Source organism: Ambystoma mexicanum, chromosome 4p (assembly GCF_040938575.1).
Source record: "Ambystoma mexicanum isolate Mex_15411 chromosome 4p, UKY_AmexF1_1, whole genome shotgun sequence".
NCBI classification, from domain to species: Eukaryota; Metazoa; Chordata; class Amphibia; order Caudata; family Ambystomatidae; genus Ambystoma; species Ambystoma mexicanum.
The window spans coordinates 463,394,693-463,422,143 of record NC_090927.1 but is presented as its reverse complement, the minus strand read 5'-3'; the positions used below and the strand labels follow the sequence as shown (position 1 = coordinate 463,422,143).

General features: G+C 47.1%; 1 protein-coding gene across 4 annotated transcripts in view; it reads left to right on the top strand.

Annotated features, from left to right (window-relative positions):
• GRHL1 (grainyhead like transcription factor 1) overlaps window positions 1-27,451 on the top strand; it is a 76,141-nt gene that overhangs the window by 33,524 nt on the left and 15,166 nt on the right. For 2 of the 4 annotated variants that reach the window (XM_069605988.1, XM_069605987.1), the window contains exons 9-12: window positions 17,591-17,749; window positions 20,133-20,220; window positions 24,651-24,790; window positions 26,026-26,066. In XM_069605988.1, coding sequence (XP_069462089.1) covers window positions 17,591-17,749; window positions 20,133-20,220; window positions 24,651-24,790; window positions 26,026-26,066 — 428 coding nt within the window. The remainder of the gene's footprint in view (window positions 1-17,590; window positions 17,750-20,132; window positions 20,221-24,650; window positions 24,791-26,025; window positions 26,067-27,451) is intronic. The other 2 variants (XM_069605990.1, XM_069605989.1) reach the window with 1 other exon arrangement.

The window sequence follows — 27,451 nt, the reverse complement described above, 5'->3', positions numbered from 1 at the left end:
TGATCTTTTAAAATTTCAAACAGATAATTTGCTCCCATCTAAAGACATACAGTGTATCATGAACATGCAGTCTTTCATTTATTTTTTTTTGTAAAAAATGCAGTTTAATTATATAGAAACCATTTTTAAGCAGCGCCAGGACTAGAAGGCACAAAGCATCCAGTGGTTCTGACGGCGGCATAGATATAAAGTTAATATCCAAGTCCCACCCTGGGTACATTCACGCCCACTCGGATTTGCCCCTCTAAAGCACACCTTCATCCAGGTTAAGCCCAACGTGAGGCCTGTCTCAGTATATGCCACCATTGCCACTGTAACCGTATATTCTTGCACTTTGGTACCCGTAGAAAATGACAAGGCATCCCAACCATTTATGCCACTGCTGCAAAAATAAATAGATTATAGCTCCCTGCAGTGGCGGTAATCACCAGAACTCCCACAAGCTTCTGCACTGTGTGTATGGGGGTGCGGGGGGTGAGGAGGCACATGCTTTCGCACAAAGACAGGCCAAACCACGCCATGCTATTTAACGCATGTAGGATCTCATGCAGAATCTTTTCAACTCCATTACATTTTAGAGGCAGATCTGTTTTTTAATAGTGCTTCATGCCAGATTTCTCCCACTTCTAAGGGCTGTTATCACAGCTGCTATTATACATTGTCCTGCTGCCTTATTTGTAGACTGTGGAAAGATGGAGGACTGAGGCGCCCCAACCAGGCTTACACGTCTGTGAAGTTGTGAAGTCCAGGCTTTTTCCCCATGTCGGAGGCGACCACTTAGCCCATGAGCTATCCACTCAGTTACTAGTCATCTGCAGATAGCGCAGGTGACAGGAGTCTCATTGTAAGATGCTTGCAGCAATTAACATGTTCAGCATTAAGTAAAACCTCCTCTGCAATGCAGGCTATGAACAGGGGGTGACTCTAGACCAGTGGTCTTCAAACTTTTTAGGCCTGGCCCCCCCGAGCAACATGTGGGCAGGTCGGACCCCCCGAAAAATGCCAAATGGACAGTAAATCCAAAGGGCTATGAGCTATCGTGCACCGTCCCCGCACCCTACTCCCAGAATAGTCCCTGGGCTCCCCCCACCTGCTTCTACCCAGTCCCTGGGCTCTCCCCACCACAGTCCCTGGGCTCTCCCCACCCTGCTCCTACCACTATCCCATGGCACCCACCCACCCTGCTCCCAGCACAGTTCCTGTGCTCCCCCACCCTGCTCCTGGCACAGTCTCAGTGCCAGCGACAGCTGGTGATTTTTTTAAAGTGGCGGGGCAGAAATTTTTCCCCAGATATGCCAAAGTGACCAAGCACCGCGAGAGAGCCTGAACCAATCAAGTGGGGTTTGCGGGAGGGGGGGTTTCCCCCCCAGGATTTCTTTTTTTAAAAATGGGTTAAAATGTTGCATTTTAGAGCACACTTAAAAAAATTATTGTGTAAAAAGCCAAACAGTTTGCAATTGGCGCTGTGTGGGGTGGGGTGGTAACGGGGCAGGCATGGTATTTTTGAGTGGACAGCTATGATAGATGTCCAGTAAATAAGTGTCGGCCCTGTCTGCTGGGCTTCACATCGCCTGAGGAGAGCTGATTTAGGCAGGTGGGTAGGGGGATTGTGCAACAAAGGCATTTTTAAAATGCCTTTGTTGTACAGCCCTCCCCCCTCTACCTCCCACTCGCCAAAATCAACTCAACGGAACAAAACAAACACACACATTCACACAGCAATCACTCTATCATTCACACAAGCACCTATTATCATACACTCACTCATAACACACGCATACACACATTCATACACATATTTAAATAAAAAATAAATGAACATAAACGTATCTTATGCCCCGGTCCTGAAGTTTCCTCCCCAATGCTCGAGCTCCTGCTGCATCATGAACAGGAATCAGGAAGCAAGAGCTTCCTTGTTCCTGCATATGCGTGCAGGGGCCTGTGCGTGGGTGCTGAAACGTCCCGCTCCAGGCTTCTCTGTCCATATGTGCAAGGAGCTCCTCCTCGCACATATACATGCAGTTCCCCAGCCAACATTTCCAACGAGCTATGCAAGGCTTGTGAAGCAAAACGCCCCCAGCCTTGCATGGCTCCCTGAGCATGTGCGGCTGGGGAACTGAACTGTCAAAGGGAAACACTGTTTCCATGTGACAGTTCAGCCAGCCTAGGAGCACTCCCTCAGCTGGAAAAAGCAGCTTACAGAGTGCTCAGTGTTTCACTGGGCTAGATCCTCCATAATAGCTGGGGGGTGGGGGGGCACTGGGTCGACGCCCCCTCGCCCATTATGGATGAGCCACCAGGCTCGGACTGTCCTATAGAGCAATAGGGCAATACCCGAACCAAAAATGCAAAATGCTTGCGTGGGCCCGTTTTTCTTTATCAAAATGGGCCATTTTTGGCCAGTTAATTCACTATACAACTAGTAGTTTTGACCATTGCTGCTAAATAAATATTCTTTAAATATCACGATTTGCTTACATTTTAACACAAAACACCCCCTTGGGTACTATTTAAACAGTCTGTCACTAAAGGAATGAATTGCCATTTGCAATGGTGGGCCACTTTTTCATTGGTGCCCGAGGCAGTTTTATACTCCAGTCCGACCCTGTGAACTGACCATTTAATCCATAAAAAAAAAAACATGTATTTCAGGCTGGGGTGTCACCTCTCTCCCCCTTTACGGGAATTCGGCCGCACCCCAGACCATGACCTGGCAGAACTGGTGTCAATCTCCGAAATTACCATTTATATTGTGTCCTGGTTCTGATTGTAGCTCCAACTCGCAAGAGTCATATCGTGTGCTGACATTATGGTGCTCCGATTTGCGGTGCAGGCTCTTAATGAGTGCACAAAATGCACAGCATTCGTAGGGTGACCACATACCCTGGTTTTTTTGCCAGGACTGCAACCTATGTTGCGCTGTTCCGAGTGTTTTTTTGTTTTGAAAACCCTGTCCCGGTTTTGGGCAAGGGAAGAGAGACAGTCCCGTTTTTTTGTTTTATATCACAAACAATTATCAACTAAATAAACATTATTAGATATTGTCATTTTTTCATTGCTCATTGTTCAAACCCCCAACCCTTCAGGTACCAGCCTTATGTATTAACTGCTTGTGCCACAATGACAGGCTTAGAAGAAAGTACATAGTAATATCAAACAGAGCAAAAGAACCTTTGTTAATATGTACAGTTTTTTTTAAAAAGTGTTATAGTAGAGATGCGCACTTTTTTGACACTAAATACCAATAACAATCAAGCTCATTGTACAAATATAACATTAAAATACATAATTCATTTAGTATTACTTCAAATACAGTATGCTCGTTATTTATGTGCTTTTATCAACACTCAAAGCCGCACAATTTTGATGCAGATACTGTGGAAATTGGGGGTTGAGGGGATCAGGTTAAAGAGGGGATGGGGAAGAGGAGGAGCCCTTCTTTTATGTTGTTGGCTGTCCCGGTTTTTGTCCGGAAAATCTGGTCACCCTAAGCTGTCAGCTACTGCTCGATCAGACTTCACACAGACTGGCTCTGTTTTATGAGCCTTCCAAGCACATCCACATTACTTAAGATCTGTGTATCATCCAGTGGCGAAGCCGGGGAGGGGGGTGGCCCCTCTCTGAGTCCCCGGGGAGCACAGTGCGCCCTCTAGCTTCCCGCTGGCACCTTATTATCCACCGAACCCCCCCCCCCCCCGCACTAAAAGCTGTCTCCACTACTGGTGTTATCACCATGCTGCGTGCTGTCACCTATGCTCCCTTGTGTCCAGGGTGGGACTGGGACAAGAAATAGGCCCGGTCACCCAAAATAAATTGGCCCACCCCTCCCCTCACGACACTTGACCTCTGATGACATCACCGGAAGCTATGTCATCTGACCCCCACTCCAAAGTGACAACCCGGGAAACGATGAAAAGCGACATTTCACCCCTTGACAAAACAGGAAGTGTCATCAAATAGCATTGATCCTAAGTACACTACATTACTGTGAATCCAAGCAGAGGTCCAAGGCCAAGTGATAATATCTTATTGTGTAGCACTTACCCTTAAGCTCTTTTTTATAGGACAAATATGCATACAATATCACCCAACCTGTGTTGGTATCGACCTAAGAAGGATAAAAGGCTTTTTGAATTTTTTGTTTTTTGTTTTTAAATTAAATTCCAAACCGGCCCAGGCATGGCCAGAAACCGGCCCCCACTCTCCAGGGACGATTTCGGCCCGGCCACGGGTCGAAAGGCCGAGGGGCCAATCCAACCCTGCTTGTGTCTCCCAGCACCCATCTGTATACCCAGAGCAAGAAGGGGACACACATGAGCCATCTATGTTCCCAGAGGGTAGGGGAACAGGTGAGAGAGACGTCAGTTCTGCCTCATAACCACTCACTGAGGGGATACGAGCATGAGCCAGAGCTCATGGGGGGCGGTTACTTCTGACTTGTCTTCATGACGGAGAAGATGCGTGGAGGTTTTTCCAGGCAACTGTAAAACACGGATATACAAATGTTTACAGCGTATGCTGTGCACCCACCAATGGCACGAGGAAGCCCATGGACGGGGAGACCCGACAATAGTGAGCAATGAACGTTTTTGAGAATGCAGCCCCGCAGAGGTGACCCCAAGGCTAGCATGCTCGCTCATGATTAGAGCACTCGAGAGTGGCAGCCATGTATAGGGCAGTTTTCAGAGATGCGCTGCATTTCCTCCTCATCAGTGGCATCAGGATCTGGGCCAGGAGTGGCAGTCACACATTTGCCCGCTCTAACTCGTAGAGCTTCTTTTTTAAGCCTTTAGCCCCCCCAGGCTCTGTCACACCACACATGTAGGCCCAAGGAAGTGAGTGCATGCTTAAGACAGCCAGTGGTAACATAGGCCCTTATTCTCTTTCAGGTGAGTGAGTGTAACCTGTTTCTTTACCCTTTGCTTCCGGGAAACAGTTGTGACATCCTTTGAGGCAAGTGCACACAATGCTGGCAGCAGGTGCCATTACTGTACGTGTTTTTAATGGCTTCCTGGTTTTCAGGGATAAAGCACGATCCCTCCTGTCTGCTAACTGAACAGTTATAACTTTCAATGTGCTTAGTAGACTGCCTTCCTGAGCACGCTCATTTGGCTGCTTTCAAATATATAGATGTTCTGCTGCTCACAGTTGCCAGATTAGGAGATTGTTTTGTATATAGTCATTCATGTGTGTTTAGTACACTTAAAAACATTTTGTAGAGCCTGTCATGTGTAAGAATTTAAATGACACCTTATATTATTACAACACTACTGCCCCCGAAGTGACACAATTCAAGAGGTACTAGTGAAAAAATCAGCCTGAGTCATTATGCCATGTCTGCCACTTGCGGTGTCCACTTGGAAGCTGGGGAGCATGCTACTGACAGCTGTGCGCGCGAATGTAGCAGTCACTGGGGTATAACCTCCTCTGCCAGCGCCTGCCTCTGGTAACCCCTATGCATAGATTGCTTTTATCAGGCCATTGGTTGTAGCTGGCTGATCTTTCGAGTGCATTTTGCATTGGCTGACCAATATTGAGGCAATAAGCACCGAGACGGCGGGCCATTACCATCCAAGGTACTGCCCCTGGGGCCCATAGTTACAGGTTCGAGCGTTAGACCGGGGTGCTAATGTCTTTTTTCCCTGGCTGCGAGAGGCGCTGTGTTTCACGGCCGAAAAAAAAGTTTAAAAAAAATGGCAGCTGCAGACTCCGTGGCGGCCATAGTAAACAAAAAAAATGGCTGCCATGGAAGGGGAGAAGGGAATACGCGTAATCCCTTCTCCCTTTCCATGGCGGCCATTCACTTACATTGAATAAAAAAATAAACACAAAAAATGGCCACCTTCGAAAAAGGGAGAAGGGACTACGTGTGGCCCTTCACCTTTCCATGGTCGCCTGAAAAAAATTTAAAAAAAGAAGACGATGACAACAGTGTACTCGCCGCGTGAAGCACGTGCGTGCGCCAACGGGATTACACTGTGTTATGGCTCGGAAACAAGCCAATCCACACCAAGTGTATCCTGTGGATTTGCGTTGCCGGGTACTAATGTCCCATCTTTTTTTCCGTTTGCCCTCATTGCTCTTTGCAAAAGTCTCTGGAGCTTGCGTGCACTCTTTTTGCTTTTCACTGTAGGGCATTCCGCTTCTTGGCTACGCAACCCTGCCTTCATCTGTTCTCACTGCCAGCGACGTGTCTCTCCGGGCGCATGCGAGCTAGGCAGAGCCTTGGAGCCACATGACATTTCTCCGTTTTCAGCCGTAGAAATTCACAGTTACGGATTGATCTCTGAAAAGCGTGGTGATGTCACTTCCTTCTAGATGAAAGGATCTTATGCCATGACGTGACTCGTGCTCACTGGTCACTAAGCTAACTCGACAACACAATTGGTGGCAGCTTCTTAATGTTAATGACAGCCTGCTGGTTGAATCTAGGCAAAGTCTGCTTCCCTCTTTGGTTGGTCTTTGGCAAGCCATATTAACCAAGCTGTGAGGTTGATTTTCTCAGCGTTGGCTTCCGTTTGCTTGCTAAATTATGTCAAATCAATTGAAAAGCAGACATCAAGTGTCTGCTTTCTTCGTGTAATTTGCAAAATACCACACAGTACAACGGGTGTCCGTTTACTGTCAACTACTTAAGGAATAATATTACAGTCTTGGGCGCCCTCTCCTGGCACATCTTTAAAACGCGATTGCTTTTTAGAGTTCATTTTAAAAGACGACCGAACATTTTATTTTCGTTTTACAAGATTCGCATGACTTAATTCTGTTGTATATTCTTTTTTTCCAATTTCCAACAGTGGTGGCTGGTAATTTTTCCAATAGATGCAAGTCACACAGAGTGCACAGGAGAATTTTCCAACGTATTTTAGTATTTTAAACCTTTTTAAATCCACCATAACTTTCTTGGGGGTGGGGGGGGGGTGTATATTATATATATATATATATATATATATATATATATATATATATATATATATATATATATATATAAAAACATGGCCTGTGGTGGCAGCCATGTAGTTATGGTTAAGTTGCTAAACCCATAGGAAGAACACTTTTTGGGCGGCTTATAACTTTGCTCCCCCTGGACGAATCCTCACCAAATTTTGCAAAGAAAGTATATGGCCTACTCTGATTTTTTTTGTGCAAAGTTTTGTGAGGTTTGGTCAAGTGGGGGGCAAAGTTATAGGGGGGTCCCAAAATTTCTTTTTTCCCATAGATATAATGGGAAAAAAATTCGGTTGCACCTACAGCCCAAACCGCTGGATGGATTTTCACCAAATTTATGGCAGGAGCGGCGGCTTGGTCCCAAAAGCGTGCAAATCCGTCCAGTAGTTTCTTTTTAAACGACCAAAACTTAAGGTAAAAAAATTAGTGATATCTATGTCCGTTCCGCGAACTCACTTCCCTATTCGGTCCTCTGATTGGCCAGAAAATTTGCTGACTTTTGCGTGGTCCATGGACATCAGGACGTGGCCGCTGATTGGGTGGTGAGAAAACTTGAAATGCGTCGTTTTTCCTGAAACGCCTCCCATCTTGGATTTGCGGTTTATTTTGGGGTCCCCGGACAGCGCAGTAAAAACATTTTTGAAAAAAGCAGCATTGCACTTGTCAAACTCAATAAACAATCTCGGGGGATGTGGGGGGGGATGAGGATTGGATTGGATATGGCCATAAGAAGCCAAAACACGGGTTGTTTCACCCCCCGAAAGTCTGCGAACACTCCAGATGCCCTGGGGCAGTCCTGTGGTGTTCCTAGGACATCTGTACCTATTTCTGCATTAAAAGGTTGGGGAAAAGCAGTTTTTGGATGGCTTATAACTTTTGCGCCACTCAATGAAACTACATGTAATTTTGCAATGTTATTTTAGAACTACTCCTGAATGGTTTTGCAAAGTTTTGTGGGATTCTGTCAAGAGGGGGTAAAATTAGAGTGGGGGTCCCAAAATATTGTAAAGGCATATAAATGTGGTGTCATTTGACGAATCTGCACATTTGGCAAAACAATTTTGGATCTAGATATAAATAGTTTTCTAAAGTTTGGTGGGATTTTCTCAAGAGGGGCGAAATTAGAGGGAGGTCTCAACAATTTTAGATGGCTTATAACTTTGTTGCTATTTGACGAAGGAGGACAAAAGTTTTCAGAAAGATTATAGACCCAACCTTCAATGTTTGTGTAAAGACTGCATGGATTTTGTCAACTGGGGGCTAAGTTATATGACTATTGTATGTACATACATTTTGACACTTTAAAAAAAATAAAACATGGGCGGATTTCGAGCAAACTTGTGAGGAGCATTGGCAAGGACATTAAAGCATGGTTTTGCAAATGTGCCCGTGTTTTATTTTTTGAGAAGTGTAATAATGTAGGTACAAAAAATTGTCATATACCTTTGGTGACTGAGGTATATAGCCTGTGGCCGTGGGCCGTAGCCAGATTGTCTCGGGACGCGGACAATCTGGCTATTGGCCATGACCGCTAGGGACATAAAATGGTGTTAAAGTGGCACTGTCTACCTGGGACTGGCTATGTGGCAAAGTTATTCGAAGGTAGGATAGGTTTGATTGGGAAAAAAAGTGTTTGTGGTAATATGTTCATAGGGCTTTGCAGGCTGCCATGGCAAGGGAAGAGGGGCTGTGTATGGAGCCCCGCCTTCTCTTTCCATGTTGGCTGTCTTGGAAAAGGATTTTGCTTCCTTCTTACAGCAGGACGCCGCAGGCGTCCCGCTATAGGAAGAAAAATCTATGTTTTAGCACCCTGGGTTCCCGCTTTGGGGACCAGGAGGTGCTAATGGCCTTTATCCCCCATTTCAGGGGCTGCAATGGATGATAATGGTCCATAGCCCTCCTTATTAATTTATTTATTTATAACGCACCAATGACTGCAGACATCAGGCTGTGTGGTTACAGTATTTGTTGAGGAAGATGAGGTGGAGGAAGACAGCTTACTACTTACTGAGAAAGGAACAACCTTTCTGAGAGCATTGCGGCCATTGGCTTTGGTGTGGCGGCGCATGGCAGTGGTCCCGTAGGAGTTAAATAATAATAATAAATAAAATAAATAAATAAGCCGATTAACGGTGTTAGTGCAGCCAGCAAGAAGCAGTGCAAGGTTTAGCCGACAGTATAACTGATAAGTGCAGAAGGAAAGCGGGGTGTGGGACTGTATGGTTACAGATACAGACCCCAGTGCAAGGCGTGGCCCAGAGACAGTGCAGGAGGGTGGCAGGGTGAGCAGGTGCCTGGGCCTGGGGAGCAGAGGGATTCCTGGTGCACAGTGCCGAGAGAGAAAAACAGATCAGCAGGGGACAAGGGGGGCAAATGCAGAAGCAAAGAGGAACGTCTTGAGGTGCTTCCTGAACCGGAAATGGTTCTCCTCAAGTTTCAGAGTGGCAGGGAGGCTGTTCCAAAGGGAAGCCCCAGCCGAGGACAGAGATCTACCCACAGCTCATTTCTTTGAAAAACAACTGACCCTGCGGGAGTTAGAGGTAGTGGAGCGAAGAGCTTGAGAGTGGAGGTATTTACGGAGGGATAGTTGAAGGTATTTTGGACACAGGCCCCAGAAAGCCTTGTGGACAATGCAGAGAGTTTTACATTTTGAGACAGTACATGTATAAAAATGGTTATTGTACAACAACTATGCATTTGAGTGTTTTGATCCATATGAACACGTGTTTATGATTTGTTTGACATTAAGTCTGCATGGGTTTAACCTCAAAGAGGCATACCACATTTGATAGCAATTGTCCTAACTTGTAGACAGAGCTAAATTATTCCTGCTGGAAACATTTTTCCTGTGTACCTATTGTATTCCCCAGTTCCCCCCAGAGTCAGGGAGTGGCCTCCAGTGTGAGACAATAAGAAAACATGTAAAGACTGGCTGCACCAATAAAGTCAAGTCTCACAACATAAGAACACTCCTTTCATGGGCTTTGCCCTTGATGCCAGTAAAAAATGCCATGCCCTATTAGAAAATATATTCAGACTGGTTGCACCAAAGTAGGCCAGTTTAGCCATGTAATAACACTTATAATGTTTGCTTTACTTGTGATGCCCATTATATCATGCCAAAGTAAATAAATATAGCTAGAATGATAGAACAGCATAGGGCTGTCTTGCCATGAAATAACAAAATGGGCATCAAGAGTAAAACAAATATGAACCATGTTTGCTTTACGCTTGATTCCCATTGTTATTACATGGCTAGACTGGCCTTCATTGGTGGGCCAGTCTGGATATATTGTTTTACTCCACACTAAAAAATATATCCAGACTGGCCCACCAATATAGGTCAGTCATCCAGACTGGCCCACCAATATAGGTCGGTCTTGCCAAATAATGACGAAATGGGCATCAAGAGTAAAGCAAACATGATTCATGATGTGGAAAACCAGTCATGAATCATATTTGATTTACTCTGGGTGCCCATTAAAACGTGCAATGTCATGTCTTGGAATACTAACCCTTACTGTGATGTTGGTATGCCAGGACATGATAGTGCAGCCCCACTCCCCATCCATTCCCTTCACACAGACAAAACCAGTCCCCAGCACACACATGCGTTCACTAACATTCATTAATTTCTCTCGTTCGAACATGCCTGCATACATCCCTTCATTTCTCCAGTCACTCACGCAGACACTTACAACACATATAAAATAAAAACAATTCTCCCTACCGGCAGCCCCGGTTATGATGCCGCCTTCCATGGAGGCCCTGCATCTCCTATGCAGCATTAACAGGAACCAGGATGCAGAGATAACTTCCTGGTTCCTGAGGCTGTGCGTGAGGGCGCTGGAGCGTTCCTAACCACTGCCCAGGGAGGCCTACATGTGCGGGTGATGCTAAAGTACCCTCTAGAGCATTTAGGCCTTCAGTGCCCCAGCATGCATCCCCAATAGGCCATGCAAGGCTGGGGCAAGTTAGCTTCCAGCATTGTGTGGCCCATCGTGCATTGTTCAAGGATTGGAAGTATTACAACTAACGGGATTGCAGGATTGTAGCTTTAGCTCAGCATACATAAAATTCAGTGTTGCAGTAACAAAATGAAGGCAAATTACAATAGAGTTAGATGGTGTGAGAAAAAGGTGAGCAGACAAGCGAAGAGGATTAAAATAGATCGGAGAATGTAGGCAAGTGGAATGACGAAGAAGTGGATCAGTAAATCCTTACGTCACACACACGTGAGCATGGAAACAACTGTCAACCATTTTAACCTTGCTTAAAGGTGCTGGGATGCCTGCAAGGCTGAAGGAGCACTGCTAGGGGAGGAGTGTAGTCTCCCTGCTCCCACCTCTTCATCACCTGCCATCATGCCCTCCTGGACATTCCCAGGGCCTTGCAGTATGTAGTCTCTTACATGCCACATCCCATATATCTCCAACTGTATCATTGGCTTCCTCAATCTGGCACTAAGTGCCACTTATGAGCCAATATAATGCAGCCTCCCTAGGTGACCCCATCTATCAGTCAAAACTAATAATGGCCCTAAAATGCCCCCTGTGACCAAACGATGTAGCACCAGGACACTTGAAGACTATTTCTGCCTAGACAATGCCAACACTCTTTCTACACACATCTATAAACATATTGATACCTTATATGGTGGGACTAAAGTGCTGCCTATTAGCCAAAACGAATACATTCAGTACTAGGAGAACCCCTTGGAAGTGTAAAATCTGTCGTCTTAAGTGTTTTTTCAGTATGTGGGTTGTTTTCAAAGAGATTTGTTTTCACCGGGGGGGGGGGGGGGGTGGGGGTATTGGGAGGGGTTGGACAATTAAGCAAACACTTTTTTCAATGTTTCCAGTACCTAGCTAGGGACCTAGAGCATCAAGCAGCCAAGCCGTGGGTTTCCCCATCAGTTCCACCAGGCCATCTTTGATAGAGCATGGCAGAGCAACACACAGGTATTCAATGAGGAGACTTCCCGTTGGGTCCGAGCGCAGCTTGGCAATAGCTGAGGCTATCCGAGATGTCGGTGTCCTTTTCTCATCGCAGATAATTCATCAGAAGGAATCCCACCAGCAAAGTATAAACCAGATAATGGAATGCCAGCTTCTGCTCTGCCTTTACCGCCTTAGCAGAGCAGTGACATGGCATGGGGTTCATCTGCTGCAAAGGCCTTGCTGGTTTTCAGCCAGTGGTTCTCTGGAGTGGAAGTCTGAGGTTGCAATGCTTCCACTGTGGCATGCAATTTAAAGGACAGGCGGAGACCTAGGCCACTGGAGTGTAGCACGCTGTTCCCATCTTGCTCACTGAGCATTCATTGCACGTGGTCTGGGGTGTATACTCGCACTGAGCAGAACATGCATAAGTGTACAGAGCATAGGTTGCATTGCTTGGCACCTTTTTAAGCATCAAATTACAAACAAATTACATCCAGGGCACACAGTATTTCTCTCCCAATGGGCATTGTCTGTCTGGAGATTCAAATACTGGTGGCGTGGGTCACAAAATGCAGCATGCCTCCCTCCACTCGACTGAGCAGCGGCCAGGTTGTTTGGGCAGTTTCCCCCCTCAAAGAGTGGGGTTTGCCTGGTGTCAGCAGACGGATGACAGTCAGGGCAGAAGTGCTTCCCTGTGGGGAATTGTTGACGCAACGCGCTGTGCTGCGGCTTGGACCGCTCCGTCCTCTTCTCATTCAGGTTTTGCAGCCTTCTCAGCGTTTCTCCCCGGACTGGATTCCCAACCGGATGCACTTGTTCTTAATTGTGCCCCTCCCATGGGAAGGGGCTGGATGCTGGAGTAACGATTTCTGAAGCAGTGGAAGCGGCCTTTCCTGCTCGAGGGCCGGGCTGATGCCAGGATCAGGAGGCGCCTGCTCTTCCGGCCTACCCTGCTCCAGAATCAGGAGGCGCCTGCTCTTCCGGCCTACCCTGCTCCAGAATCAGGAGGCGCCTGCTCTTCCGGCCTACCCTGCTCCAGAATCAGGAGGCACCTGCTCTTCCTTCCTGCTCACATGACATTAGCAGTCCTGCCTGGGCCTTCAAAGGCTCAAATCAAGGTTGGGAAAAGCATAAGAAGGGCGGTTAGTAAATCTTGACGCTTCCTCTGATGTGCATTCCTGGAGGCCATTAGCGAATGGGTATTGAAATAATCCATGTCCAGGGAATGCAAGGCGGCCATTCCACCAATACTGATACATGTGACCCGTGTAATACATGCGTCTTTGCAGTACACATACATACATACCGGCTAGTTTATTCTATTGGTTTGGATGTATAGTTTCAAAAGCACAGCACAGCATGGCAAGTGTGAATGATCAGGAACGAGTAATGGGCAATTACTCTTTCTACTTTATTGTGTATGGGCAAAGCTTGTAGGATGCATGTGTCATTAAGGAGATCACTTTACATGTTTTCTTGTAGAAACCAGCACTAACCCCTTTATCCGTGCACTTTAAAACACTTGGTCAAATTGTCAAAAAACGGCACCAATGAATGGAGCACAGAGAATCCACTTGTTTCATTTGCGCTGCTTGCAGAAAGGCTCAGGTCACCCTATTCACAAAGGTGACCTGAGCGTTCCAGGGGGGCTGGACTGTAGCGCAAAGGTGCGCTGTCCCCCCCCCCTGCATATATTGGTGTCAGGAGCACGCTCCCAACACTAGCGTATGGCAGCCTCCTAGCGGATTGGAGCGCATTTCACAGAGACGGGCCATTAAAGGGCCCCTCTCAGTGAAATGTTCAGAGAAAAAAAAAAAGAAACGCATTTCCGTCCCTACTTGGGGGATGGCCATGCTAGTGGAACAGCCGCGGTTTAGCCCGGATCCCAAATAACCCTGTCATGGGTTATGCCTCCCCCTGTGCCTGTTTCAAAGGGTGCACAGGATGACCCTTGTTTCAGGGCATTTAAAAGCGCATTCCATTTGTGAATTCGGGGTGCACTTTGACATGCCCTTTTTTGTGCAAAGAGGGGCGGGGGCATCAGATTGAGCCAGATGCTCTCTCATTCAGGTGCCATTTGTGAGTTGGGCGTCTCCGCTGAGAATCTGGCCCTCAGTGTAGGGGCAGTTCTCTGCTGTGGTGATGCAGACCTCTTAGTATACACGGAAGGCAATGGCCAGTAGAGGTGCAGATAGCGGGCAGGCTTCTCTTCCCTCCCATCAGTGCAGATGATTGCTAATTCATATGTTTGGTAAAGGTGCGAGGGCTTGCGCTGGCGCGTGAAGCTTGGACCCAGGCATTGGGGCACTGGCACTTTACTGCTTTTGCAGTTCACTGTTTTTGGAGGGTGTTTACATACAAGCATTATTTGGTACCCCTTTTAAAAACAATGATCCTAGGCCTTTGTGGGAATGGCACTGTAATCAAAAATGAGATTTTTTATTTTGATACTGACATGGGGTTTCGCCTACAAAAAAACGAAGTGACGTGATCTACAAAAAAAAAATACAAAATTATAATCTGCAATGAGCCCACAAGAAAATAGGGTGGAGTCCAGCGAGTTCGCTCGAAACCCCCGTAACATAGATTATACTCTCTATGGTGAAGGGGTGCCTAGCGAACCCATTGGACTCCATGTAAACTCGTTTGCCTAATCGTGGACCAGGAAAAAAGGATATGTTTACGTGATTTGACGACAAAAATGAAATGTTGGGCACTTTTATTTTTTGCAAAGTGCTTCAAAACTGATGAAGGCTCTTTTTTCACCACACCATCCATATGGCACTATACTTTTCAATTGACGCTTTAGGTGGAAGCTTATTTGCAACACCCTTAAATGACCAGCGGAGGGCGTAAGTGCTCTACTAAAGCATTTTTCATTTTTCACTTTGAAATTAGTTTGCCGTTGGCTAGCAGGAGGATTAGCCTCTCTGCTACTGTTTGCAACTACTTGAAAGCAGATTTGTATATGTGCTGCGTTAAATCGTCCAAACGAAATGTAGTAATCCATACAGTATAACTCTCTGAAAGAGATTTGCGTTTCCCATTGGCACCTTCTTTATCCGTGTACTGTCTCCCCCATGCAGTTGCCAAAATGCCTTCTCGCTAAATTTCATAGTATATCCACCTTTTTATGGGGAGGAGAGAGCGGGGTGAAAAGCACATTTCAATATTATAGCAAGTGAGAAGAAATTGAGGCCTAAACTGTAATGCGTAGACAGTGGCTGAAGTAAGTGTGTGTGTGCGCGCTACGCGGATGTCTTAAAAAAAAGGCTGCATTTTTTTGTGCCATGTCAGATGTGTATACCCAACGGTGTGTCAGGGAGGCTGGCAGAAGGGATTCTAGAATTCGCGCGCTCGTGGCTGGGGGGTACGCGCGTATGCAGGCCTCACCGAGTCGCTTTCCACTCTGCTCTCTTCTGTTCTAGCAGCTTCCACAGCCCCTCGCCCCTTTGCTGTCTTTGCTATCATTCTGCCTCCCTCTGCTCTGCTGAAGCCAGGCCCATAGTTCTCCCTGGTCCTTTGAAGGCATTGAGCCACGAGGCAGGCGGAGGTAAGAGCAGTAACTTCCAAGTGAAGGAGGGCCTGATTCGGCCATTCTAAAATGCTTCTGTGGATCAGGCTTGGAGTTTCCTAACCAAGCCAACCCAGGCACACCGCATTTCGCAGGCCGGTCTGCTCCCACAAAAGCAGGCGCTGAGTCAAAGGAGCATGAAAGACCACAGGCGCTCTTTTCCTGTTGACCGACTGTCTGCCTCCTAGAGCTCAGCTAAGGAGTTGGAGAGCCCGAGGGAATGGGTGAAATGCGAGCATAGGGTGGCGATTAATGCTAACTAGGGCGGATCAGTCTTGACTAGCAGATAGGGTCGGTCTTAGGGTAAAGAACCAGTGGTCGAAATGTACAAAAAAAAAAGTAGTGACACTATGTTCCCTACTGGCCTGCACCCACTCCCCACAAACCCCATCGCCGCGCCCCTTCCCATGCACAATAAAAAACCCAAAACACACGTGCCTGCTCTTTAAGGAAACGTTCTGTGCATTGCACTGAAAGTGCAAGTTTCAACTTCTTCCTACACTTTTATTTTAAAACGAAACCATTCCGGAACGGTTTCTTTTTAAAATAAAAGTATAGGAGCTGCAGAAGGTCATTTAAAAAAGTAGAGGAGCACCGCTCCCGCTCACTACGACCACTGTAAGGAACGAATAATGCAAGACTCCTAGTTGTAAGGCAAGCAGCGAGGGTTCAAGCTAAGTGACAGCAGTCCATCTGGTATGATGATGGCATCATGGTGTTTTATATAGCTCTTTGGCCAAAGCGCTTTACAGACAATATCACCCGACCGAAGTTGGTATAACTGGTACGGAAGGTTTAGACTTCACTATTTTCCATCCTGTTCAGCTCTAGCTTTTACCATTTCCCTGTTACACAGTCTTACGTTCCACCATAGCACCTTTAACCCCAAATGCCAGACTCAGCTCGTGGAACAAATGACATCTTGGTTATATGACACGACCACAACAACAAACGCCTCTGTGGTCGCCCCAAACCGACTTCCCACTTTCCCCTCTTATGATGAAGCGGGCAGAGGGGCTGCTAATCCGAATCAATGTGGAAGAAGATAATGGGGGTTTTAGCGACACCCGCAAGCTGAATCTATTGCATTGGAGGGCAGGTAGGAGGGAGAATGGATGGGAGGAGGGACACAGTCCGTCCACACTCATTGGCTGCCCTCGCCATGCCAATCCCTTTGCCATTGCAACTGCACCTGGGACCTCTCTGAGCTAGCTCTCTCCTGCATTAACATCAAACTCTGCGTCTACTGAAATGTTATGATATCGTGAGAAGAACATTATGGCAGAAGGATAAGATATGCTGTAGGTTCTGCGAGCACTCGACCACCATTGAAACACTGAAGCGTATTGTAATATACTGCACGGCTTCAACATGTAGGCGTTTATTGTATTTTAGACGTTTTATATACAAAACGGATTTTGTTAACTCTGAAGCTTTATGGTCATTTGTAATGAGCGGCCATTCGAATTCAGTGGTTATGGATTTTTTGGGGTATTTGAATTCTGTAAATTTGAGTATGGATGCCACTGGAAGCGAGCACTGTCATAATGCTTGTTGTTAGTATGTTTTTAGTTTTAATACATCTTTGCATTCGTGGATTTGTGTAATATGTTTGACATGTATTGTGAAGGATTTTTTCTTACAATTAAAAATAAAAATCACTATTGATGCTGTAAATGAACACCTGGTGTAATGGATATATTAATCCAAGTGTTCCTTTAGCCACTTGATGTATAAGCAACATTCACCCCCCCGCATCGCTTCCTTGCACTGAGGGCCTTTCAATAAAATACTCTTGGCAAAACCAATTGTTTTGGCTTGTGTATAGGTATTCGATAGGCATTTGCCAGGCTCGGCCATCATATGACCAGGTCCTCACAGCATTTCCAGCGATGGCCATCTTATGGCCAGGCAGCACCATTGCAGCAGTGCCTGGCAAATGTCTATTGCATGCCTACACAAAAGCCACAACTGTTGGGTGCATCACTGCTTGTTTTCCTATGTGCCTAGAACAAAGTAAGCAGGATTTCCTGTCATGGCGTTTATCCATATGTCCTGCTGTGAACCTTGTGAATGGGACTATTTGTGGTGGTTCCTAACTGGGGGCTCTGCTTCTCATCTCCTGTAGGTTTTCATCTCTGTGAACTGCTTGAGTACTGACTTCTCATCTCAGAAAGGAGTGAAAGGGCTTCCTTTGAACATCCAGATTGACACGTACAGCTACAACAACCGGAGTAATAAGCCGGTGCACCGGGCCTACTGCCAGATTAAAGTGTTCTGCGACAAGGTACGCGCCTTCCTGCGCCCAGCACTCGGCTCTGGAGGGGGCTCGGGAGGGAGGGCATCACTTTCCCTGTCTCATCTTTGCTTTCTCGCTTTCTTCCTCAATGTGTCCCTTTCATATTCCCTTTGTTGTTTCGCCCACACTTCCGCGGTGTTGCTTCCTTTGCTGCTCCAGTAGCTTGCCTGACTCCCTGACATCTCTCTCCCTATTGCTTTTTGTTCTAGTTCTTTTTCATACTTGTGTTGGTTGCTTCTGCCATTTCTGTTTTTTCCGAGCGTCTTTCAACTGTTTCTCATTTGATGTCTATCTTGGTCTACAGACTCATGTATTTCCTCTTACATTTTGCCTGTTTTCTTGATTTTCCTTGCGTTGTTTTCTCACACGTGTCATTAGCTTCTCCCGGTCACATGTGCTTCCCTTTATCTCCCTGCCCTTTCTCTGATTCACTCTTCCTTGGGGTGCTCTCTTTTGAGGTGGGCTTTGGTACTACTTTGCACATAACATTAATGTCATTGTAGTAAGGCTGGATCAGAACCCGAGGCGCCCGGGGACACATCCATAACGATGCACGGGGTGTCAATGTATTGAGCTAGTGCATAACTCGCTAACTCTGAGGAATACAATGAAAGTAAATGGCCTTCTTCAGGTGTCTTGATTCCCAGGGTTCTGGTTATTTCTGTTCACCTTTTACAAACCCCTCATCCCGACCCTCTTTTAGAAATGGGGGAAATGTTGCCCTTGCCAGAGGTAAGGTTGTAACCACCGGGTCAGTGCCTTCAAACTAGCCAGGGTGTCACTGGACTGCCTCCAGCATGCTGCTGCCCTGGAGGCTGTCATCGTGGCCTTGAGCGAATCGCTCATCTGCAGGAGGCTTGACTCAGCCAGGAGGGAATCACTCAGCCAGGCGAGAATCGCTCATCTGCAGGAGGCTTGACTCAGCCAGGAGGGAATCACTCATCTGCATGAGGCTTGACTCACAGCCAAGGAAGGAATCGCTCATTTGCAGGAGGTTAGACTCACAGCGAGGAGGGAATCGCTCATGTGCAGGTGGCTTGACTCACAGCCAGGAGGGAATCGTTCATCTGCAGGTGGCTTGACTCACGGGCTGGAGGGAATCGCTCATCTGCAGGTGGCTTGACTCACGGGCTGGAGGGAATCGCTCATCTGCAGGAGGATTCACTCACAGCCAGGAGGGAATCACTGAAGTGCTGGAGGCTTGACTCACAGCCAGGGGGGAATCGTTCATCTGCAGGTGGCTTGACTCACGGGCTGGAGGGAATCGCTCATCTGCAGGTGGCTTGACTCACGGGCTGGAGGGAATCGCTCATCTGAAGGAGGATTCACTCACAGCCAGGAGGGAATCACTGAAGTGCTGGAGGCTTGACTCACAGCCAGGGGGGAATCGTTCATCTGCAGGTGGCTTGACTCATGGGCTGGAGGGAATCGCTCATCTGCAGGTGGCTTGACTCACGGGCTGGAGGGAATCGCTCATCTGCAGGAGGCTTTACTCACAGCCAGGAGGGAATCACTGAAGTGCTGGAGGCTTGACTCACAGCCAGGGGGGAATCGTTCATCTGCAGGTGGCTTGACTCAGCCAGGAGGGAATCGCTCATATGCAGGAGGCTTGACTCACAGCCAGGAGTGAATCGTTCATCTGCAGGTGGCTTGACTCAGCCAGGAGGGAATCGCTCATATGCAGGAGGCTTGACTCACAGCCAGGAGGGAATCGTTCATCTGCAGGTGGCTTGACTCAGCCAGGAGGGAATCGCTCATATGCAGGAGGCTTGACTAACAGCCAGGAGGGAATCGTTCATCTGCAGGTGGCTTCACTCAGCCAGGAGGGAATCGCTCATATGCAGGAGGCTTGACTCACGGGCTGGAGGGAATCGCTCATCTGCAGGAGGCTTGACTCACGGGCTGGAGGGAATCGCTCATCTGCAGGAGGCTTGACTCACGGGCTGGAGGGAATCGCTCATCTGCAGGATGATTCACTCACAGCGAGCTTAGTGGAAATGGAAATACCACTTTTATTTTTGCTACTTACACAATGTTTTTGAGCCCTTCTCCGACAGCTCACTGCAATGGGTGAAATACTACAACAAAAAGAAGGCGCTTGCAAATGAAGAGCCTCGAGCATGCCCTTTCCTTCAGTGATCGGGAGGGGCGGGTGGCTGGCAATGCTTCTGATCTGGCCCCAACACCAAAGAGCACTGTTTTATTGTCCGACTTGCCCAAGAGTCTTGTTTCTAAAGATGTTGCTTGTGCAGTGATTGTGAGACTGCATGCTGACTGTGCGAGTCCAGCAGACGAGCAACGCTTGCAAAGTACAGAGGTATCGCTGAACAGTGAAAGCCAATGTCTGAATGTATATTTTTCGGTTCTACAGGGAGCTGAAAGGAAAATCCGGGATGAAGAACGAAAACAAAGCAAACGAAAAGGCAAGTGCACTTTCACCAGCTCCCAGTTACACACCTGTAAGTAAAACTGGCTTTGCTCGTGTTAATAGTACACACAAGACATTGCTTCACTCACACACGTTTTGCTTATACAGTGTGCGTGTTAAAAGGCTCACATGTAAATTTCCAGTCCAGCTGGGATGGGTCGGTTAGTGAAGGAAAGGGAAGGGAAGTGGTTTGCTGTTGGCGTCTTGGTGGCCTGGCCCCATTCCTGAGGCCTGACTTTGGGAGGGCAGAGTCTCTCCATACCTTGCAGAGCCTCTCTCACATGTGCCACTGCCTCCACAGCCATCAGCCTGGTTTGTGAACAGACCATATGGGTCTACTGCGAGAATGAAAGCGCTCACTGCCACCGAGGTCTCACTGCAAGTCACTGCTTTCCCCTTGAGTCTAGAAACAGCCCAAGGGGATTTTAGAATCCAGAGCCTGCTACTCTGGGATGAACTAAGACCCCGCATCGGCTGAGAAACGAAAGATGTTTGTGGCACTACATACTAAACAAGTCATTCACTCGGCAGCTGTTGTGCCTGGTAAAGTTGTTACAAGCACTGGTTTGTGCTGCGATTTTCCTTCTGTGTCTCTGCTCGCCCAAACTTCTCAAAGTTAATATAGATTGCACCCCCTCTCGAAAAGCCCATGGATGTGTAATGCCGTTTGGTTACCTGGGTGGCCCTTTTCCTGATCGGATCAATATATTCTGTTCTATTGACATTTTCAGGCTATTTTCTCGGGAGGATAGCCCAGGGGCCAGGTGCTCGCCTTGGAAGCAAGACAACACAGAGCACCACAGGTTCGATCCCCGGGTCTACGATTAGAAACCTCAGTTTATTAAGCACGTTATAAATAACCTATCATATCATATCTATTTATGCCTGATTCCTCCCGTTTCTATGCCATGCATTAATAGGTGTTATTATTGGCCCCCTGTCTACTTTCTGCCAGGTCAAAACACTGCTGAACCATGTACTCTGCAGGCCCCATGCACTGCCCCCTCACTGCAGCGTCACCAGGCTGACTTGCTCCTTCCGGGATGTACTCAGTGAGTGGTCCCCCATGCCCACGTGGGGCCTTCCTTTGGACGAGCATTTGCCCTGTACTGTGTTTCCCTTGCAGCCTGCTTTGTGGGCGGTTTAAGACTTGCTGCATGAAGATCGAGCATGATAATTAGACAAATTAATGGTACTCAATTGATCAACCTCAGAAGGTAAAAGGGCTGAGTCGGCCCTGCCAAGATTTTCCCCTCTTCCCTGCAAGCCAAAAAAAAGATGACCCAGGCAAGCGCTCAACTTACTGAGGTATCTTTCATCTACTTTCACTCGGAAGCTTTATTATTGTAATTCACAATTTGGGATTAAGTAGCTGAAAAGGGTTGGAGAGAATGAAAAATGCTGCTGATTTTTGGAGAGACTCGCTTGCCACCAACACTACTATGGCCTTGCAGTCCCTCCCTCCCTGATGGGCCCAATGGACGCACTGGGCCAGCACGCGGGTGGTATCTTGCGACTGGCTGGTGCACCCATTCCCTAACACGGGATCTCCAGCTAAGCCATGCTGGACAAGAAGCACACATCCATGATAATAAGGTGTACAGATTATTACAAGAAATAAACAACCTTAAATAGTTTTCTTTTTTGTGCCAAAGGACATTGTTGGCCCAACCCCTTCATTGGTTATTATAAATATCCAATCATCTCATTGCCTGAGCAGACTCCCTGTGACAACGGCAAAACGTTGTTGATCACACTAATGTAACTACCTCCACCCAACCTACACTCTGTCTGTGCCTTACCAGCTACTGACATGTATGTCAGGCCAGTGCAGCCATGCACCTCCACAGTATTTCACACTATATCACCAAAACCAGAAATGTGGTGCCCACATGCATCTATAGGCATCTGCTGCTGTCTCCCTGAAAATGGAACAAGTGGTGCGCCATCTTGTCTCATCACCTGACCATGTTCTGTCAGAAGGTGTGTGACGATGGAATACAACGGTGCATTTGCATACCTATTTACCACACATTTTTGAAGCTCTGCACCTGGCACCATGATTGCCACATGGGTGATGCCCCGCATTCCTGTAGCACCTAGTCTCATACCCTCACAATCTGCATGCACCTTACCTGCACAGTACTGTGTATGTGCCACCTTTATTTCCACACCAGTGGTGCCCCACCACTTTTCCAAATCTTTTCAGCTACCAATCATATCTCCAAAGCCTTCCAAAGGCTCCCAGCGCAAAGGCTGCACACTATCTCACAGTCTTCTCCTGCCTGAGTGACACTCCACATCTGCCCACCACCTCTCCTCGATGCTGAAATCTCTTGCTACCTGGGAGTCTGAAATTGCTGAAGCAGGGGCTATTTCCCGATGGCGCGCTATCCCACAGCAAGCTGTACACACCCCACTCCTGCAGCAAGCTGTACACACCCCACTCCCGCAGCAAGCTGTACACACCCCACTCCCGCAGCCAGCTGCACACACCGCACTCCCGCAGCCAGCTGCACACACCGCACTCCCGCAGCCAGCTGCACACACCGCACTCCCGCAGCCAGCTGCACACACCGCACTCCCGCATCAAGTTGTACACACCCCTCTCCCGCAGCCAGCTGTACACACCCCACTCCCGCAGCAAGCTGTACACACCCCACTCCCACAGCAAGTTGTACACACCCCACTCCTGCAGCAAGCTGTACACACCCCACTCCCGTAGAAAGCTGTATACACCCCACTCCTGCATTGTCTCTCCATCTATTTGGTTTGGTGCTTCCATCTGTAATCGGAGCGTATTCCTTGAAACTTGCCTGAAGCGGGGAGGTTTCTTGTCTTTCTGGGTAGCGCAGAGCCCAACGCAAAAGTCTTGTCTCAAATGTTCCTTGTTGTGATTTCGTCATTCAACACCTATGCTCTACAAATGTTGGCCAGTAAATACAATGATTGGAAAACCTTTCCAGTCCCTTGGGCCACACCAACAAAAACCGCATTCCTCCTTGCAAATAATTCTTCATAATGTAAAGACACATCTCCCCTTTAGATTGTCTACAGGCTTCAGATGAATCTTCAATGTGCAGGGAAAATGATGTGGGTGTGTAGTCGCTCTGTGCGTGTAGAAGTACATTGGTCTCCAGGAGCAGATCATCTCACATGCGTGCCCGGACCAGCGGGCAGTGTGCACGCTGATGCCAAAAATCAAATGGCTAATGAGAAAAATCTCCCAATGTGTCCCAATGTGTCAGAGCTAGGTGGGCTGATTGCCAAATCCGTGTTTGTCAACTGTGCCCGCAGCAGAAGTTCTTCTCCCCACATTGAATGAATTAATAGAAAATATGCATGATTTATAAGATTTTTCTTTTCTATTTTCAGACCCTTGATTCAAGGTGTATAACTGCAGTGTGTTTTGGGCGCTGTACTCTTTTTTTTTTTAATTTGACTTTTTCACGTTTAAGGAATATTTTCAGAACATTACAAAGAGCTGTGGGGCCAGTGATTGTGCACGAAACCCTGTGTGCAGTACCTACATTCTCCACTCTCGCCCTAGCCATGCCATCTTGAAATAAAAGGCCCACACGTGCCTTTTTACAGACCACCTGATTATTTATTCAGCTTATACGTAGGACTACATAAAAGCAACAGTCAAAAGTAAACATGTAACAAACACATGAGGCAACAATTCACCCCAATATCCCATTCTGCAAGTTGCGCGGTTCCCCGGTTACTCTTTGGGCGACTATTACAATATGAATGGAGCATCATTCATGCAGCAATCCTAGTTCTGTTTCATTGGACCACCGGTATTTAAATGGTGCATGCAAATGTTACACTTATTTAGCTGTAGCAGAAAGGAACAAACCTTCCAAGTTCCTCTGCAGTGACTGCATGAAGTTGGCAGTGGATCTCCATGGGACTTTCTAATTAAACATATGTTCTACTATATTTAGATTCCCCTGCAATATTAATCTCCTAGAGTCCTACTGACCAAATTAGAACTGTGAATCAACATCACATACAACTGACACAGCACTATCTCATAAACATGACAGAAGATAACATGTATTCAAAGTTTACGGATGTCAGATTGGGAGTATTTGCAAAGCTTGTCAGGTCAATGGGTGATATTTAGAGAATGATCGTGTATACTCAAAGCATGACAGAACTCCACAAAAGTAAGCAGAGGGTTGATAGATTGAACCATCTGAAACTCCCAAGTCAAGACTCCGAGCCCACACTCTGCAGCCCATAAAGATGATATGATGGAAGGCCAGCTTGAGTGACTTCTTAGCACTGGCAACCTTCAATGGTTGAGCCAAGGGGTGTAGTGGTCATTCTTCATTAATAAATGCTTTATGATGGGATGGGGGTGTGGGGGCGATCTGCACTGTGCAATGACAATGGCAAGCCCCGGCTTGAGCGCCTTCGCTGTGAGCATTGTATTTACCCTTCTGTTTCCAGTTTCAGATGCCAAAGGAGCCCTGCTGCCATCCCACAAGCGCACCGACATGACCATCTTCAAGCCACTCATGGACTTCGACACTCAGCCCGTTCTTTTCATTCCGGACGTGCACTTCACCAACCTGCAGCGCACTACTCACGTAGGTGCAACTTGCGCACTTGTGCAAGAGAGCCTTCTGCCCTGCGCTTTCTTTATATGTGCCAATTATATTTTTGCATCTGCATGGGGATTCGGGGGTGCCCGCTTGGGTATCCCCTATGCATCTTCATTAAGGATCAAGTGCACTCAGGTTTAAATCTCCCACTGACATTTCCCGGAAGGGTTTATTGTGACCATGTGTGTAAATTGGCTGCAGTGTCCACACACAGACATCATGCTTGGTGCCCCACCATCATTTTCCCTCAATGAGAAACATTATTGTTATGCTATTGGGTTTTATACCCATCTGCCATTTGCATGCCCTCCCGGCACTTTGGCAGATCTGATCAAGAGGGCGACTGGCTCTGCTTAGTGGAGAGAGGGGGGGAAAGAGCAAGATAACTTTGCTATTGTATTGATGCGTGTACTTGAGAAGTACCTGGTACTGTCTGCAGGCCTGTTCCTTGGCCGTATGTTTCAAGAGCGCTTGAATGGTGTGTCCACATGGGCGCCTCGCGTGCCCGTGGTCCGAGAATACTTTGGCTGGGACTGTGACATAGAAGTTGGTGATGAGGTGTTGCTTTCTGATGTTGGATATCTGTTGGGAGGCCTGATCAAATGTCCAGGTGTCAGTGGCTTCGTTGGTACCCAACACACTAAGAATGTCATCTATTAAAAAATAAAATTGGGCATTCTAATCTTGCTCCATGCTGCAGTCCATCCTCCAAGCATGGGGCCTTATACCGAACCCATGTTGCCCAGCGTCTTCCTGCGCCCGAGCTGGCCTCCCGGTGGCATCCAGTCATCCTTCTCGCTCACCTTTGCAGGAGCTCCCTGGTTTGCACATTTCTGATAATATATGTTAGTGTTGCAGTAAACCCCCAAAACCACCTCGTGCAATGGCATGTCTTGGGCGGCAGAGTTTTTGATTTGGCCCCTCAAGACATTGGTGGAAAAGCAACAAGTTCAACAGAATCCAAAAGTGCCATGAAGTATTCTAATTTCACATAATAGGTGTGTGTGCGGGTGTCTGTGTATGTGTATACACGGGAGTTCACTAATCCCATAGTTTGTGATGTGTGCCTCTTGTGTAGAGTTGTGAGTGACTTCGTAAAGCCAGTCTCTTCTGCACAGTGCTAGTCTCCACAGGGGAATGACGTGCTAGAAGCCATTTCTATCTACACATCAGTGATGCTATTGGAATGCTGTTTGCTCATCTGTCATTTCTTTATTAAGGTACTCCCGGCCACCGCAAATGAGGAACTGGAAGGAGAAGGGTGAGTACAGTTTTATATATTGCTTCCCCGGTTTACGTGATAAAGTGCAGTCTTATAATTTGAAATCATGAGAAAATTGAGATGGGAGGCTAAAGTCTGGTGACATCATGACATGCCCATGGAAACCCTGCCTGTGTCAGCAGCTGAACACTCTTCAACACTCATGAACATTATCACGGGTGACCTCTCACCGAGGGAGGGGAAATGAAACTGTATCAAGTTCATCATGTCACCCAGCCGACCCCAAATTCTGAAAGGATTCACTGTACTTTTTAAAAGAGGATATCACATTGCAGCTAATTTTGGAAACCTATTTAAATGAGCACATTCAAATCTAGGTTCTGCTGCATGTTGAAGAGCTGCACATCAATAGAACAGGACAACAAGTCCATGCATTAATAATGACCTTAACAGAGACAAAACTAAAGGAAAACCAGGGCTTGCACTAAGCCTGTCCATATCAAGTTCAAGACAAGTAGCGTTACTTGCCGGCCGCATTGACCCTTTTCTTTTGGCTGTTTGGGATATTTGACTTATTTTTCCCTGCCTACTTTACACTGCCTGTACAATTGCACCCCATTGTTGTGGTGGTGAAGGGCCAGGATGTGCAGTAATTCAGCGACTTAGTGCGGGGTGCCCGTGCTGCTTTATCTTGGACTCAATGGGCAGTCTGTTTATTTCCCAGAGATGGGCAATGTTGTTCCTACCCACCAGGACCTTGCTTCCATTGTTCTCCTGGTGCCTACTTACATGCCTCAGACCCCACCTCAACAAACTTGAAAAAAAAGTGATGTCACAAGATCTAAACTCATCAAAACACACCCTTCAAAAGTCTCAATGAAGCAGCAACCATGATTTGCTGTATTAGCTTTTGCCAAGGACATTCCCTGAATCCGGGGCAATGCTACATTTCCTGGTAGGCACCTGTGAAAATGGTGCCAAGTTCTTGATTGAATTCATGTACCAGGTGCACTGATCTGCCTTCAAATTAGAGCCTGATATGTATGAGCCCATCGTCCAGAGTGGACGTGTATTGGTGGGGTGGGAGCCCCCTCTGTGTTCCTAGCCATGTGGCATTACCGTGATCCAATGTGGTCGTGCTTTTCAATAGTTCCTGCCGTCTCTATCACTCTGGCACTGGTTTCCAGGAATGTATCACGCTCTGGCCTAAATTGGGAATGGTAATCTCAGACAACCTGGCCTTTCTTGAATTTTCAAAACCCTCTTGATTCTGACGTCCCAGTGGCGGTGGATTGCCTATAAAGTAGAGTTCAGAACACGTAGCTTTTCATGTAGTGATTAGTTCCCAAGACAGCAGTATCTACACATCAAATGGTAGTGCAAGGACTCTGTGCCCATAGTTGGAGAAATGTGAGTCCACCGTT